Below are 17,175 nucleotides of genomic sequence, written 5' to 3'. Positions count from 1 at the left end.
GGGGGGGGGCGGGCTCGGCAGACCTCCTGCCAGCCCCAAGCGCCGACAGGAGAGGCCCGCACCCGACACCGCAGCCTCGGCCCGCGGTGTCCCGTCTACGTCCTCCCGTGACCTGGGCGCAGCTCCTGGTGGACTCAGAGCACAGGAGGGCCCAGGCAGGGCCCCTGCGTGTGTGTCATCAGCCTCGGTAGGGGAAAGAGCGGGTGACCTCCGTGGACGCTCCCAGGATGAGCCACGGTCCCTGCGGGTCTCACGGTGGCCCTGAGCAGCCACAGCAAAGCCAGCCGTCCCTCAGAAGGTGCCGGGAGCCCTGGCCCCCACGCTCACGGGCTCTTACACGGTGAAACCGTCCACGAGAAAGGCCCCGGGATGGCCTCCCCGCCAGGTGCTCAGTGAGGGAGGAAAGGAAAATGCTGTCTATCTGCCGACACCTCTGTTCCCTGTCAGGGTGGCCGCGAGGTACGGTGGCACCCCACGCGGGGCAGCACGACTTCAGGTAGTGGCCGACTTGCATTCCCCCGTGACCTCTCTGCCCAGAACAGACGAGTCGGGATCTGGACTTGTGACCTTTACGATGCTTTAGTTCCCGGACGTACCCTGGACGTGCGCACGCCTGAGCGGGCCCCTGCCCGCGGCTGCGGACACGGGCGTGCGGTGTGGTCTCTGAGCAGCCACACGGGCTCCCGCCTCGCTGGCCACCCGCCGGGATCCACCTGCAGCGCTTCTGGGGTCGGGTCTGTGCCCCACCTCAGGCCGCGGGAGGCAGTGGGTAGACGCCGGCACCGGTTTCGTTCTGAAGTCCTTCACGCAGAGGTGACCTTCCGTCTGGGACACAAGTCACGGTCGGCTCCCGCGACTGTGAGGTCCTGCGGTCCCTGGCGCGTCCGAGGGGCCTGTCACGTCCACTGTGCTCCTAGGCGCGACTTCCATGCCTGGGCGGAACAGCTGGCTTGAGGGCACCTGCGGGGTCCGCCTCAGAGCCTCGATGCCTGAGCAGACCCTTCAGGAGGCGGGTCCGTGCCACGCGGGGGCCCCCCGGCCTCTACCCCTCCGAGTGCGCGTGAGGCCGTCCACACGAGCACTGCCTCGTCGGTGTTCGCTCCCGGGGCCCCGGGCACCAGCCCAGCCCAGCCCAGCGGGGACTGCCTTCCCGCTGCTCCCTGAGCCTAAACCAGCTTTTGTTTGTTTGTTTGTTTGTTTGTTTTTGAGCGAAGGAGAGAGACAGAGTGTGAGTGGGGGAGGGGCAGAGAGAGAGGGAGACACAAAATCCCCAGCAGGCTCCAGGCTCCTAGCTGTCAGCACAGAGCCCGACGCGGGGCTCAAACTCACAGACCGTGAGATCATGACAAGCCAAAGTCGGACACTTAACCGACTGAGCCACCCAGGAGACTTTTTTTTTTTAATTTTTTTTAATGTTTATTTACGGTCATTCTTGGCACTCTGCCTCCCGGGTCCAGGCCAGGCGCTCCTTCCCAGGTGCCAGTGATCTCGGCCATGCCAGGATGCTCTCTGGGGTGACCGAGGCAGGCTGGGCCCCAGGGACGGACAGCAGTGCCGGTGGGAGCCTCCGGCCCCTCCCAGGCAGCCAGGCGTCCTCCCGGGGCTGGGCGGTGTCATGGGGGGCTGCTCACTAAACCCTGGGCATCGTGTCCTCCCTCCCTGGGCGAGCTTCGGTCATCTGCGCGTGTGAACGCCGGCCCGCCGAGCGGTGACCGGCGTCTTTCACGGCCCACACACCCTTTCTGGCTGTGCCCGTTGGCCTTGGGTACAGCCGAGGGCACAGCTGGGGCCGCTCTACCAACGCCCCCACCAAGCACAGCAGGACCTTCCTCCTACATCGCACACCGGCCCCAGCACAGGAGACTTCTGTTTGGGTCTCCGGCCAGTCGGTCCTGTCTTTAACTGCCACCTGGGGACCTGGGTTACCAGCTGTTCATACCATAATTTGATGGGGGTCACCAAACGCCCTCAAATACAGGGGTCCGTAAATCTGGAAGGAACCGGACTCAAGACTGACATTACTGTGAAAGCTACAAATGTTAACATGATGGGAGTGGAGGCTGAGTTAGCTCCCGTGGGTTGGGAGTCAAGGCTTGGTCCCCCGGCAGCTTTCCTGATTTCATAGGAGGGAAGTGTATTTTGTGCGTACTGGGGACAGGAGGGGAACACCACCTGGCCGGGTGCTTGTGGTGGCCCAGGCCCTGGGGTTACCCAAAGGGCGAGCTCTGCCAGACCAAGTCCGTGAGAGGCAGGGGTGCAGCCTTAGGGTCAGCGAAGGTCATTGCTGCTGGCACAGACCTGAACCCAGGTCCCTGTCACTGCCTTCTTCGTACAGACCCATGCCGCGTGCCCTCGGGGCTGCTTCTGACCCGTGTGCGCCTCGAGGCTTGACCCTGTCTTCCCAAGCTGAAGCTGGTGACAACCCCAAGGTTTTCATCAGATCAGTGACACGCATACTAGAGTGTCAACTCTGTGAGGCCAGTTAGTGTAACCGAGTTCCCGCGTAGGTGAGAACTCTGCAAGTGTCCTTGTTATTGATTTCTAGTTCCATTCGTTATTGTCAGAGATCATATATATGTGATTTGAATCTTTTCAGATGTATTCAGACTTGTTTTGTGGCCCAGAATACGGTCTTCGTGAATGTTGCGTATGAGCCTAAAGCAGGAGTGTCTGTCCCGTATTCGCTGAGTGCTCGTCAAGCCCGGCTGGATGGTAGGGGTTTCGTCCCCGTGTCGCCGTGTTTCGTCTGTCTACTTGTCCCGTCAAGTATTGAGAGAGGAGCCGCACCGTGAAACCCCAATCGTGGACTCGCGGACACGTGGGCCGGAAGAAATGACCCTCCCTCGTAGGCCGGTCCGATGCTCCCCCGGCCGGCGGCGTTCGCGCGGCCTGCATCTTCCACGCTGTGATTGTCAGCCCACGTGCGTCCTCGCGTGAGACGTGTGTGGCGTCGGGCCCCGTTGCGTCACCTGGTCAGACTGCCTTCCGGCTGTGTGTTCGTCACCGTCCCCGAGCACGGCGGTCTCGTGGCTGCTGCCGGTTTGCTGTCCCGCCCAGCTGTCCTTTACATCTTCTTGTGTCTTTTTCCGCTTCTTCTGGATTTCTCGGATGTTTCTTACAACCCCTTTCCAGCTCTTTTCTCAGCTCATTAGCTACAATCGTTTTGTTTCCGTTTTCGTGGTAATTTGAGGGCTTGCCGTGGGAGTCTGTCGTACGTCACAGCTAGGACCGGGACGGTGACGCGCTCGCTCTCTCCCCGAGCCTCCCGCTGCTGCTGTCGCACGCGTCCTGTTACAGGAGCCACGGGCCACGTCGTTACTGTTGTTGTCCAGTCAAATTGGCCTTTAGAGATCGCACATTATATCGGAAAGACAGCCTTGTGGGGCCGTCCGAGCCCTCAGCATCTCCAGGGCTCCCCTCCGATCACCACCTGCTTTCCCTCCACCGGGCGGCCGCCCCTCACACCCCGTGGTGCGGGTTTGCTGCCGCTGGGCTCTTGATCCGAAGGCCTCTCTCCCCCTTGTCGGTGAAAGACGTTTTCGACAGACTTGTTTCGGCCCATGAGGGACGTGGCTCCAGTGCCCTCTTGCTGGGACCCGGGCTCGGGCGGGATGAGAGCCCCCAGTTCTTGCGGAGCCGCCACAGCCACCCCCGGTGTCTCGTGCTCTTCTACCCGGCGCCAGGACGGTCCCGGACCCGTGTGCACAGCTCGCGTTGTTTCCTTCTCCGCCGCCCGTCATCGGGGCGGGAAGCGGAGGCGGCCTCAGGGGGTCTGAGCTCCCAAGGTGAGCACACACGTGGCACCCGTGTCCGCCTTGGCGTCACCAGGGACGGAGCCTTCAGCCCTGACGTCGGGGCCCGCAGCAGGCCAGCCGCCAGCTGTGTGAGAGAACACGGTACATCTCCCGGTGTCACCCTGAGACCCTCTCCTGACAGGCGCGAGCGACGTCCATTCCCTGCCACCAGGGAGCCGCCCACAGGGAGACGCCTCCGTGTCCCCAGGGGACACACCTCCACCCCGAAAACAGATGCAAACTTGAGACCGCGGGGCGGACACCTCACCTCCCGGGCTCCGCGAGCCACGAGCGTCCCGGGTTGGCAGTGATGGCGCGACGGGGGTTTTCTGTTGAACCAGAGTACGTGCAGCTCGAGGGTTTTCCAAAACTTGTTCTTGAGACAAGGATTACGCACGTTCCTCTTCTCATTAAAACCTCACGCACATAATTCGTAGTCCCTAAAATGGGAAAAGGGCCGAAAAAGCCATTTCTGTCCTCACGCTTCTCACTGAGGGCCTGGAGAGGAGGGCGTTGGAACCGACAGGAAGGAACGTCGCTTTCCCCAAATCCTGAAACTGTTTTCATCACCCTTCGTGTTGTCCTCACGTTTTTCCTTTTAAAAAGTGTCTTTTTGGGGGGCACCTGGGTGGCTCAGTCGGTTGGACGTCCGACTCCGGCTCAGGTCAGGACCTCACAGTTCGTGGGTTCGAGCCCCGCATCAGGCTCTGTGCTGACAGCTCGGAGCCCGGAGCTGCTTCGGATTCTGCGTCTCCCTCTCTCTCCGCCCCTCTGCCACGTGCACTCTCATTCTCTCAAAAATAAATATGCGTTAAAAAAAATTTATCTTTTTAAGGGACCCAGCTGTAAGATGACGCACGGGTCCCCCGGCTGGCCGTCCCCCGGCCTGCAAGCTGGGCCGAGCTCCGGACACTCGGCCACGATTCTCTAACGAGCTGCGGCTGCAGCGGTGAGCACAGCAGGCCCTCCTGCCACTGCTTTATGGGGTGCGACGTTCCAGCCACCTCCAGGGTTTACAACCAGATTTTATGACATAGTGGTCTTTTCCAGCATCGGTGCAAACAAAAATAAAACTCTGTCTCCACCTTGCAGGAGAAGGGAGACCTCGGGACCCTCCCAGCCCCTAGGCCCAGACACAGCCGCCCCCGGCAGGGAGCAAACCCACGGGAGGAGCGTGAGCCCTCGGCCGGCGGTGTGGGGCCTTGGGAAACGGAGCCATCCTCTCAAGGACTTGTCGTGGGAGGTGTCGGACACCCGTCACAGTACTTGTTCTCATTTCTGTGTGGCAGAGAAGCCAGGTGGAGGGCACGGGGCCCACTCTGGGGCTCACACCTGCAGACGTGGGGCCCCGTCCCCCCGCCGACCCGCTGCCCCCTGCCGCGCCAAGCGGCGGGTGATTCTACTGAGCATGTGTCTCTGCTTCACGATAAGTAAGGTCACAGAAACTCGAAGGAACGGGAATTTGCAGCAGCTGTCCAGGTTTATTACGAATTCAGGTCACAACCTTCTCAAAACCCCAACACGGTCCCTGACCACTGTCCTGTCTAGGCTCCCGCTGCCGCGGGCATGACCCAGAGGTGGCGTCGGTGGGCTGCCAGCTGGGGAGGCCCCGAGCTCAGCCCTCCCGAGAAGATGTGTCTTGCCTGACCTCTGCTGAGAACACGCAATTACTCACAAAACCCTAGGAAATATCCCCTTGTCCCAGAGATGCGGTTCCCAGAAATCTGCCCCAACCAGAGATAAACACGAAGTTCAAGAAATGAAAACTGGCAGAGAACGCGGCGCCCCCAACTGGGGGCAGCCCCAGCCTGGGCGCCCCCTGCCAAGAACACAATGAGCCTGCCTTGGGCAGCGGAGGGTGGCCTGGCCGCTGCAGGGCCTGGAGGCGGGGCCTTGGGGGGCTGGCCAGCCTCACCCCCGACCCAGACAGTTTGTTTCTGCCAGAAAACACTTCAGCGACCACCGCCCGCGCCTCGGGCTCACTCCCACCTGCACGTTGAGGGAAGGAACAGATGAGACGCTCAGCGCCTCTCCCTGCAGCGTGACTCCGTGAGGAGCTTGGCCTCTCTCCCCCATCTCCCCAGGAGCAGGGGGTCCCAGAAGGCAGACAGCTGTCGCCGGGGCCTCCGCAGATCGCAGGAGGGCCCCACACCTCCGGAGAAGCAGATGTGACCCCCTGGTGCGGTGACTTCCGAAGGACTGACCTCTCTGAAGGCCAAGTAGAAACACGTCCCCGTGTCCCGTCACCAGCTGGAGGCCGTGAGCGAGGCTTGTCTGGAAGGGCCCAGCAGAAGAGACTTCCTTGTGCTTGTCGCTCAGTGCTGGACGGTCCACTGTGAAGGACAAGGGGCCGGGGGCTGCCTGTCCGCGGGGCCCCGTGGGCCGTAAACCCCAGATGATCGTGAAGAGGAAGGCGCATCCTGGGCACACGTGCTGTACTCGCTCAGGGGCCCAGGTAGCCCCACCCACACGCCTGCCACCGCGCGTCCGGGCCACGGAGGGTCCGAGTCAGCCGCACCCGGGGTTGAGGGCCGGGGGACCTGGAGAGAGCAAACGAGGCCCCGAGGCCGTGCGGGCAGGTGCGCCCTTCTTGTTCACAGGTGGGAACACGTGTCACGTGCTGAGAGCCCCTGGGACGGACGGGGAGAGGCCCGCGGGGCGCTGCCCCGGGCTGCAGACGTCTGCTCGGAACACGCGTAGACGCAGAGCTGTGAGCTAGACGGGTGTGGACGGAGCCACACTCGGTTTTCCCGCTGGGCCCACCGAAGGGCCCAGAGCCCGTGACACGTGTGCCCAGGCCGGGCTCCCATCGAAGGGAACGTACCTGAACCAGAGGCGGCAGCGTCTTCAGGGCCAGAAGGTAAGGAGCGTCTCTGCAGTTAAGTGACGGCGAAGGACCCGCGTGCCCGCACAGCACAGGCAGCTGGGCCGGAGGGACAGGTCTCCCTTGCAGTGGAACACCAACTGACCAATGAGGAGGAACGGCGGACCCAGAAGTCATGGCTCAGAGGCCAAGAGAGCCACGGATTCTGGCAAGAACCCGAAAAGGATGCTGGAATGCAGGCGGGGGTGGGGAACTCCACGGCCCCAAAGAGCTGGGCACGGCCCGGCCGACACCCCCTAACCGGGTCCAGGCGGAAACGGCCATGCTAAGGCACATGGTCCCCTCAGGCCCCCGGGGACAGGCCCGTCCCCTCCTCGGCCTCCTGCCCAAAGTGCAAGCCCCACATCTACCGTGAGGGACACCCTGCAGATGAGCTAGTCTGTGTCTAAGATTCACACGAGGGTCTAGAGAGTCTAGGGGCTGGGTCGCCTTTTGTTAAACACATCCTGCCGGGCAAGAAGAGGAACCTGAGTCAACCGTCCCTGGTTGTGACCGAGACAGCTCACCCTTCGCGCTCAAGTACTGAGGGGCCAAGCACACGAGGTGGGGAAGAGTGCCGTTCAGGGAGTCTCTCCTATTCTACCGACTTTTCTCTGAGCCAGAAAGTGTGTCCAATGGAAAGCAAGAAAAGTGTTCCCAGATGGGACGGTGGCCCTTCCCGGGCAGTTGTCCGGCCAGGAGCTGCCCCCAGCCTGAGCCAGGGGGCGGGGCGGCCGAGGGCCGCTGTGTTCACGACCCACTCCCGCGGCCTCTCGTCCGATCCCGCCACCCTGCGTGTCCAGGGCAGCATGTGACCGGCGTCCTTGGACCAGCAGTCCCCACCTCTGCCCACTCACGACAGACAGAGGGACAGGTACTGGTGTCCACGCCACACAGGTGCCACGCCAGGGCACCTCGGGGCTGGGGAGCAGGTGGGCGCGGGGTCCCGGCAGCAGCTACGGACGAATACTTCCTCCTCCGGCCTAAACCACCTGTGATGAGTAAGTCCTTTAGTGTCAGAAACATCTTCAGAGTTTCAAAGCTGGAACTGCACCGGCCCCACCGCTCTTGTCCGTCTGTCCCTTTGGCCCCAGCCTCCCCCTCTGATGGTGACGTCCTCGTGTGAGGTGTGCGTGCGGGGAGTGTGAGCGCGAATCCGAGAGAGAGAGAGAGAGAGAGAGCGCGTTGGCACACGGCCTGCGCACGCCTGGCGGCAGCAAGGGAAACAGCAAGGCCCCTCGCCTGGGCCGGGCTCCCCCACACCCGCTTCATCGTGGGCCGCACCCTTCCTGGAATCCGAGGGCTCCGGTTGGTGTTTGAACCTGTGGAGCTTGCGCGGGTGTGTGAGGAGGGCACGCAGCCTTCCGCGTGGCCTGCTCCCGGCCTCCTCTCCTGCCAGGGGTCTGAGGGAAGACGGGGCCCCTGAGGTCAGGGGCGCAGGGCCTGTGAGCCGGGCCCTGGGGCGGCCAGCACCGCGGCTGAGTCAACACACAGGCCTCGTGGGATGTGCACACCCGCCCCCCCTCACACGTGTGCGGAGGCCATTCCCGGGAACACACACAGGGCCGGAACCCCCACCCCCGGCAGCCTCGGAGCAGAAACCTCCCGCGTGCGAGCGCTGGCCCGAAACATGGGCTCCCCCGGTGCCCCGTCCCTTTGGCCAGGACAGACCTGAGCTCCTAGGTCACCAGGACCGTCAGGGCACCACGATGGGTCAGCGTCAGAAGCTACAGGAGACCAGGCAGGGGATGGCGATGCACACCCTGAGCAGTCGCTGATCCTCGGTACCGCCCCCCCCCCCCCCCCAGCACGTGAGCCGCTGGAGAAACGGCCACGGGACCGGCCTCCCCTGTGCCCTTGCCGGCCAGGATGCTCCCAGACCTCTCCCTCCCCTAAAAACCCCCTTGTGCTTCTGGGCCCACCGGTGGGTGCTGCGTGGGCAGGGGTCCCCTGTGGGCAGAGCTCCAGGCTCGGCTGACGGGCCTGCTTCTGTTCCCCAGACGCAGCCGGTGCCCAACCCCGTGGCCTACCTCCTGCACCAGTCCCCCTGGTGGGCCCACCGCTTTGAGACGCTCAGCAACCACTTCCTGGAGCTCGTGGTGCCTTTCTTCATCTTCCTTGGACGGCGGCTGTGCATCCTCCACGGGGCCTTACAGATCCTGTTCCAGGTGAGTCCACGGCCGACGTCACCCCCGTAACTGTCCCCGAGATCGCAGGCTCTGCTGGGCTCACGAGGCACGTGGCCCAGGACGTGCGACCGGGAAGCCCTCCGTGGTGCCTTCTGTGGGGTTCCTTTCACGTGCGAGCTGCACGTCGGGTCTCCGAGGAAAGGGCTGGTGGTCGTCTACTTCCACGCGGACAGCTGTTCTCAACCCCCGGCTCCGGGGCCCCTCCGCGGTGGGCAGGGGCTCCACCCCCTCCCTCCCCTGGGGCGCTGACCGTCCGGGACCTCTCCTTTCCCTAAACGTGGGCATCTACCTGTCGATCCCCAGGAAAAACACCGTGGGGACTTTCAATTCCTACGTCGTATTTATCGTCCTCGCGGACAACGACCGGTCCCGTGTGTGCGCCGCGTGAGAGCGTTCCTGGGAACACCTATCCAGACGGAGGGGCGCCGGGCCTGGCCGTCCTGCTCCAGACCCTGGGGTCCGCCGTGGTGGCGGTGTGCTTTGGCCTGTGCTCCCTCGGTTACTGAGTGTGTCCCGCGGTGCGGACGTCCTGCGGCTGTACCATCCCGGGTGTTTCCAGGTGGTCACTGTCACAGACAAACGGGAGTCCGTGTCCTAGGCGGGCGCGACGTCATGCGGGACGCGTCCTCTCCTCTCCCTCCGGCACGTGAGCCCCGCTCGTCCTGCCTCCTCGCTAACTCTGCTCCGGTCCGTCTTTCCGTTGGCCGTTCCGGTGGGTGAGGATCCGACGGGGGGAGTGGGATCCGACGGCAAGAGCCGCCACCTTCACGAAGGCCCTGCCTTCCGGCACCTGCGGTGCGGGACGTCCACAGCAGAGTGTCTCATACCCACCGGGGTGGCTTCCTGCCGGACGCATCACTCGAGTTGATCCTGTCGGCGGAAGTTTTCTCAACCGTGTTCCTCTCTGCTGCTGGGGTGCAGACACATTGCTGACTTGCACGTATCGGCCACGTCCGACTGCCCCTGCGCTCGCCGCCTGTCCCTCTGCTCGCCTGTCCCTCTGCTCGTCACCCCCTGAGGCAGTACGCGCTCCGGCCGCTTTTGTTCTGGGTTTTACGGGTCCCGAGTGGATGCTGAATTTCAGCCAACGGTTTTTTGTCCAGCAGCTGGGAGAGGGCCTCCCCTCCCGGAAGTTGTAACACGGGGAGTTGCACGAACGCCGCGAACGCTGAGCCAGTCTCACATCCTCGGGTGAACGCGGCTCTGCCACACGTGTACTTCGACACGTCCCTGGGAATAACTTGCCGGTATCCGTGTGCATCTGGCGTGGCCGCAGGGAATGACGTCCGTCGCCAGTGGCGGCCCGTCCGGGCCCCGCTCGCGGCGCTTCCGCCCCCCACGCGGCTCCGCGAGGGCAGGCGGCCGCGGGGCGGAGGCGGCACCTCGGGGGCTGCTGGACAGGCCGGGTTTGCATTTGTCCCGAAGGCAGATTTAGCAGCAAACGTTTTCCTGGCAACTGGGCCATTGGTCACAGCAGAGAGGTCTCTTCCCGAGTGGAGGCAAGACACGCTCTCAAGTCACAAGTGCACGTATCTCAACTGGTGTTTTCGGACTTGTTTCCGCGTCTTTGGGTTTCCTTTTGTTCCTTTCAGCCTTCTTGAACTATTTTTGTTGTTCCATTATTTCTCTCTGAGTAACACACGTGGCTTCTTGCAGGTGAACGCGTGCTCTTTGCATAGACTGAAAAGTCTGAATTTCCTCCCTGTTCTGCTGCCACGGCCGCCCAGGCTCTGCTCCGGCCCTCCAGTGCTTCGGTGGCTCTGCTTTTTTAATTAATACACTTTTTTAGAACAGTTTTGGACTTACAGAAAAGCTGAGTGCGGAGGGTCCCCTTGTCCGTGAACTTGTTGCATTCATGTGACACCCCGGTCACAATGCGCGTGGCCGGGCCCGTGATCCCTGCTCCCCCACCCTCTGATGAGGGACACGCCCGGGCCGGCAGGGGCACTGTGCATCACGCCTGCCCCACGCACACTTGAGCCCCGTGGTCCCAGGGCCCCAAGTCAGCAGGAGGCGGCCTCGGGCAGAGGCTGGAGCATCCCTGAGAGCGTCCGCCAGTGTGGGCGCCACCTCGTGCTGGACCCTCCTCCGCTGTCCAAGGATGCCCGGCCAGCGGGCTCCCCTGCCCCCTCCCACAGGAGAACTTCCCCCTCCCCATTCCAAGGCGACTCAGAGGACCCTGGCCAGCACAGCCCGCTTGGCGTCAGGGTTACCATGGTGCCAGAGAACCGCTCAGCGTCGTGGGGCCTTAATTAGCCACCGCCTCGGCTGCTTTTCCGGGCTGTGGACCACGGGGACCCTCTCCAGGCTGTAAACCCGCCTGGGCCCGCGAGACCAGCTTGCACCTACTGCTTTCTCTCCAAAACCCTGAAGCCAGGGTTTGACGAGTGGAAGAGGAAAGCACGCTGTCCCGTTACGTGACAGGATGAGGGTGGGAGGTTTGCGCTAACAGAATGGATGGAGAGGCTTCAGCGCCTTGAGAGCGGGATTTGAGAGATCCTCACTTGCCCGCAGAACCAGGGCCCTCGAAGTGCCCTCGTCCGTTCACAGAGTGCTTGGCGGGAGGCCTGCGTCAGGATGGGTGCCAGCCTGCCGGACCCGGCTGGGCCGCAAGTCCGAATCCTGGCCTGGGGCACCAGCGTCTCCACTGCAAGCAGAGGGTCTCAGGCCACGTGGCCAGTCTCGACCCTGTTCTAGGCTCTGCTGCCTGCATGCGTAACGGCATACGGCAATGGTGCAGGAACGCAGGGCAGGGAAGGCCAGAGCCGGACCTTCCCGACCTGCAGTTCCGGGCATCATTCTACAAGACCAGCCCTTCTGCGTGTAGTCCGGGCAGGTCCCCAGTGTCCCCCCTTCTAGTGCCACGCCGTGCGCCAGACAAGGCAGCAGAACGCTAGCACGGTGGCTCTCCTCCGAGGCACGGTCTGATGCCCCCAGGGGCCGGGCCCCAGCTTCCTGGAGCAGGGAGGACGGATGGCTAGCTGGTCCAGCCGCGACGTGTCCGGCCCCCTCCCAGGCAGCGTGGGGTCTCAGGCTGGGGGGGGGGGGCCGCAGGGCGCAGTCTCGGGGCAGGAGCGGGTGTGCCGGTCACCCCAGCGAGCGGTACGCTGTGGGCACGCCCACCCGAAGGTTTCCGCGTTGTCCTGACGGGGGCCACGCTCCCGTTTCTGCACCCGACACACTGAGGGGCGTCTCTGGTTCTGTTTGTTTCCATTCATTCCTTCGGGGAAGGATTGAGGATGTGAGCATGCTCACCTCCTCCCACGCTCAGTTTACACAGCTGTTCCGGAGGGTTCTGCAATGCCACCGGTCCGCTGTCTCCTTGGAGAGGTGCACGTGAGAGGCAACGGGAGAGCTGAACTGCGCGGTCCCGGACCCCCCCCCCCCATTCTGCCACCTCAAGCCTCAGGGAGAGACCCTGGCAGGGGGGCACCCCCTCCTAGCGTGGGAATGGGGGTTTGCCAGGCAAGTGGCTCCTGGTCAGTACAGAGACCAGTCGTTCACCCCACACCCGTCTTTTCCGCCTCCCACAGCGTCCTGCTCCTTCCAGTCTCTAGGAATTTGGGCAGAATCGGGAACGTGTCACACTGGGGGCCTTCACCGGGGATGCGGGCGCAGAGAGCTGCCTCCCCCAGCCCCTGAGCCAGAGTTGGGGTCCTGGCCACAGCAAGTCACCTACAAGCACGGGTGTCCTCTCTAAGACTGGGAGCTGAGAGCCCGGCACGGGAGTTCCAGAAACCCCTTTCCTTTGGTGTCTGTTGCATCACCGGACCGCCTGCTCAGCGTCTCCTGAGCCCAGGATCCCATGCGCACGGCTCAGCGTCCTGAGTGTTCTCCAAGGCTTCCCTCTGGTCCCCGGGGGGGCAGCACGCGGGGCTGCCGGCCCAGGTCTGGTCTCCCGCAGCCCACAAGTTGACCTGCAGGCATGTTTCAGGCTCCGTTGCCGCCGTAAACACAGTGTGATCCGTTCACTGTCCCTTAGGAGAGGCTGTGGCAGTGGTGTCCCCTCAGCACACTGGGGCCACACACGCCAAATGCCCTTTTTCTTATTAAAAGTAACCATCCCGATGGACGGGAGGAGGGATGAGGGGAGTGAGCCAGGAGCGTGCATTTCTGCAGCCTCAGGGCTCCTGCTGCTTTGTCAGAAGCAGACTTCATACCCAACGTTGTGCTCTGTGGCACCCTAGCTCTCCGGGCCAGGACACCCCAGGTGGGCTCACAGGAGGGTGACTGGCGCGGTGGGCGCAGGTAGGTGAGAAACAGGTTTGTGCCACTGCCCTACTCAGACCCACCAAGATAGGAACCAAGGGACAGCCAGGCCTCTGGTCACTTTGGGCCTGTTGCCAGCCTTTCAGCACATCCTCCCCAGCTCTGACCCAGACAAAATTGTCAGAAGCCTGTGGGGCCAGAACATTCTGGATAATGGACTTGGGGGCCTCTTCCTGACATTTCCTCCTCTCCATGGCCTGCGCGGGAAGCGGGGGGGGGGGGGCCATGGGGAAGCATCAGGGCAGAGCCTCTCCACACCCCATCCCGACTCCAAAGGCGGGGGTGGGCTGGGAGCCCAACGGCCAGGAGGTGGCGCCAGGGGTGGGATGGCTGGCCACCGACCGTGACCCGCAGCGGAGCCGCTTGGTTCCCCGCAAGCTGTTCAGCAGTGGCCCTCCCCGGGGCAGGTCCCACGCAGCCCCTATTCTCACGTGTGGCTGGAGACGCTGGTCACCAGGCAGAGGACCGGGTCTGGGCTGACAGGACCCGTGTCCCCAGATGCAGACTCAGAGCCCCCAGCTGCCAAAGTAACGGTGCCACACAGGGGCACCAGCGAGCCTCAGAAGGCGGCCCGCGTCTCAAGCCTCAGGCAAGGCCTCGGGGCCTCTGGGGATCACACGCGAGGGGGCAGCTGGCTGCAAACGTCCCCCTCTTCGGGGAGTCTGCAGCAGGAGCAAGGGCCCCACAGGAGATGGCCCGGCCTGTGCTGAGCAGCTGGGGAGGGAGGGTCCGCCCGGGCGTGGCCACCAAACCCCAGTTCACTCTGGGCGGATGGGGATGTGGGCCCCGGTGGCCTGGGCCGTCTGCCCCTCCAGGAAGCCTCAGGTTAGGGCACGGCAGAGGGAGTGGCCAGCAAAGCCTCTTGATGGCACTCAAGTGGAAAACACCGGCGACCTGGCACAGAAGCGGGAAGAGCAGGGTCCGTCACACCCCCGGCAGCCACCCGCAGGTTTCCCGCCCCGGGCGCTGCAGCTGCGGCCAGCGGTCAGCACGAACGGCCCGTCGCCACTGCGGGCCAGCAGCCCTCCTTTCGGCAGCCACGCTCGGTCCAGGGTCGTTTGTTGCCCGAACAATTCTCCTTTAAGGAAATGTAAGACATATTTAAAAATTCACGCACGTCTGGCCGTGGGGCGGCCCCCCCCCCCCCCCCCCCCCCGGGCGCAGACCCAGGGCTCCCGGGAGCTGTGCTGCTGGAACGGTGCTCCAACAGGCCGCGGCCGGCTCTGGACTCCGGCCACCTTCCAGGACCGCTCTGTCACGTGGGCATCTGAGCCCGACACACAATGCCCAGGGGTCTCCACTGTGGACTCGCACCGCTGCGACCCTGGCTCCTGCTCGCGTCGCGAGCCTGCTGGTGAGGCTCCCACGACCCAAGTGCGCCTGTGTTTCCTTGGGCTCCTCTCATCTGTGCGCTCAGCACTGTCGTCAAATCAGAATGTTTGCACCTGCCTTCCTCATTCTCGCACTGCCACCTGCCTTCCTGATATTCTTACTGCCACACCTCCCCGGGTGTGACAGACCCGTGCCCCTGGGGGCTGCACTTTGGTCAGCGGTGGTCTGGGCCTCAGTTCACAAGGCGGCCCCTGCCCTGTTCCCGCAGTTTGGCGGACTTTTATCGTGTCCGTTTGTCCGAAGTCCTTGCGGTAAATTCTCCATCTTTCGTGTGACCTCTTAAACTCTCAAAGTGCATTTGGTTCTTTTACGTAGTTTTCCTAGTTCTCTTAATTATGATGATGTTTTCTCATCAATTCCTTACTTTACTCACAGTAGCTGCTTCAACGCTCTTGCCTCCTCGTTGCAGATTGTCTCATGTGATTCTACTCCCGTTCCATCCCAGCGGTGACAGCTTGTCTGCAGAGGTGACCGGACGCCGGCCACCACGGGTCGTGCTAGCGAGCGTCCTCTTGGTGCTGAGTTCTCTCTCCCGACGAGCGGCTAACTGTTCACGGGTCCGTTCCTCCGTCCCAGGCAGGTGGGACATACCCTTCACTGCAAGGCTGGTCTGGCCCTCACAGGGCCTGCGCCTCGCCAGGGTCTCTGCCGGGTGCCCGGCTTCTTTTCCCCGTGTGAGCTTCCATGTGCCCGTGACTCAGTGGTGGCAGGCCCGAGGGCACCCGGGCCATCCCTGTAGTGCTCGTGCGGCGAGCGCCCGACACCTCGACCTCCCCGGAGTCAGGCTTGCGCTCCTGGGGTTCCCTCCCTGTGCTGAGGCCGCCCAAGTGCCTGCGGGGAGAGCAGAGGCCGGAGGAGTGCCGCGGCACTGGCCGCCATGGCTTGCGGGACGGCCGCCTCACCTGCTCTGTCCCCGCTGTCCCGCTGCCGCACTATATCGCCCCTCGGGCCCTTAGCCCGGAGAAGCCCGTCGCTCAGATGTCACTGGGGCTGCCGAGCGATGATAAGGCAGGACGGCTGTGGCCTTGGGCCCCAGAGGCTGACCCCACTTTTCCAGGATGAGGAGGCCGTGGCGGGATGCCAGCTACCATTCCTCTGCCTCGGCCCGTCCCCGTCAGGCTCTACTCGGTGGAAACAGGAGGAAGGGCGTGCGATCGGATTGTTCCGGGGAGGCAGACAGGACGGGGCGTCCCCGTCCTCGGTCTGGGTGTTTACAGACGGAACTCGGGGTGGACACCGGGCCACGTGGTTCTGCCCAGTTCTCAGCTCTGGGGCCAGACCCCATGGCTGCGCCCTGGTGATCTGCCTCCCACCTGCCAAGTGCTGTCAAGAAACCGTGCGACCACCCTGCTCCCCCAACCTCTGTTCCGACGTGGCGAGCGGGCGAGCCCCGACCTGGCCAGCCCCGTGCCACTCCGACTCCAGCCTGCCACTCAACATGCCACCCGTCCTGCCGCGTGTTTCACATCTTTCAGTCTAAACGCTTACACCATCTTTACTGCTAATTCAGCCTGGGACACCAGAGCCCGCCAGAGCCCCGTGAGCCTGTGCCTTGCTCCACTGGGGTGTCCTGGCCCCCCTTCACTCTGACACACGGGTCTCCTTCCCCTTCGGGGGGTTTCTGGAAAGTCCAGCAGGAAGCCCCCGATGCTGCTCAGCCCGTCTCCCTTCCCTCAAGGGTTTGTCAAGTTGCCTTCTGAAGCACCACTCAGATCTCAGCAGAATCCCCCTGCCCTTCCCCTGGTGTTTTTATTCTCCTTGACACACTGGAGAACGTCAACGTTCTCTGCCAGTGAGGCTCCTTTAAGATTAGCGGCTTTGGACTGGGTTTCTCTGGGGCCTCAGAGGCGGCCGTGAGGGGCCAGAGGCGAGACTGTGCCTCGGTACCTGTGCAGGTTCCACCAATTACGCCTGGAGGGGAGCCCCTGGGCCATGTCCCCGGGCACTACGAGAGTCAGCGCAGTGTCTGTAGGCAGAGGTGGGTGCTGGCGGCCAGCAGTGAGAGGGCGGCTGCCGGGCTCTGCGGGGCAGGGGTGTGAACGCCCCACCTAGCCACCCCAGGTGGGCCCCGGTGTCCTGGCTGGGCCAGAGAGGACTTTGGAAACGCACCCGAGTGCGGGCGAGGGGGAGGAGGCAGGGCTCACCGTCTCAGTGGCAGCCGAGCCGTAGGGAGCAGCGGAGGGAGCTTCTGCTGGCACCGCGGCCCCGGAGCTGCACCGAGCCCGCCAGCCCCGTGGGGTCCCGACAGAGCGGACCCCCAGTCGACAGCACGGAAAACACGACTTTTGTCAGAAGACGCAGGCAGCTGCCGACGGCCAAGACGGCAGAGAGGAGGCACAGCTTCCCCTCGAGTCACCTGCTGATGCGGCTGGGAGAGCGTCCGGGCCCCCGGGCCCAGGGAGACCAGTGCCCGAGGTCAGGCGCCTGGAGGAAGGGGACCAGGATGCCGTGTGCGGCACACTGCGGGGGGGAGCCCAGTGTGCCCAGGGCACCTGCCAGCAGGGACCAAGGCCCGGGGGAGAAATCATCTAGGGGCTTGGAACCAAGAATTACTCCCGGGAGAGCCGTGAGTCCCTGCCTCTCACGTCCCACCTCGTCCTTAAAGCTGCTGAAACCCACCGGAAGCACGGCTCCTCCTGCCAGAGCCTCCTGAGGCTGGCGGCTGTGA

The 17,175-nt window shown here is 63.6% G+C and overlaps 1 protein-coding gene across 1 annotated transcript in view; it reads left to right on the top strand.

Annotated features, from left to right (window-relative positions):
- Positions 1 to 17,175, top strand: part of LMF1 (lipase maturation factor 1) — a 64,988-nt gene that overhangs the window by 42,807 nt on the left and 5,006 nt on the right. Inside the window, exon 13 of the mRNA XM_049639137.1 lies at positions 8,658 to 8,825. Within this exon, the coding sequence (XP_049495094.1) occupies positions 8,658 to 8,825 (168 nt within the window). The remainder of the gene's footprint in view (positions 1 to 8,657; positions 8,826 to 17,175) is intronic.

This window comes from Panthera uncia, chromosome E3, assembly GCF_023721935.1.
Source record: "Panthera uncia isolate 11264 chromosome E3, Puncia_PCG_1.0, whole genome shotgun sequence".
In the NCBI taxonomy this organism is placed as follows: Eukaryota; Metazoa; Chordata; class Mammalia; order Carnivora; family Felidae; genus Panthera; species Panthera uncia.
Note: the sequence above shows the minus strand (reverse complement) of the source record. Positions and strands in the feature narration are given on the sequence as shown.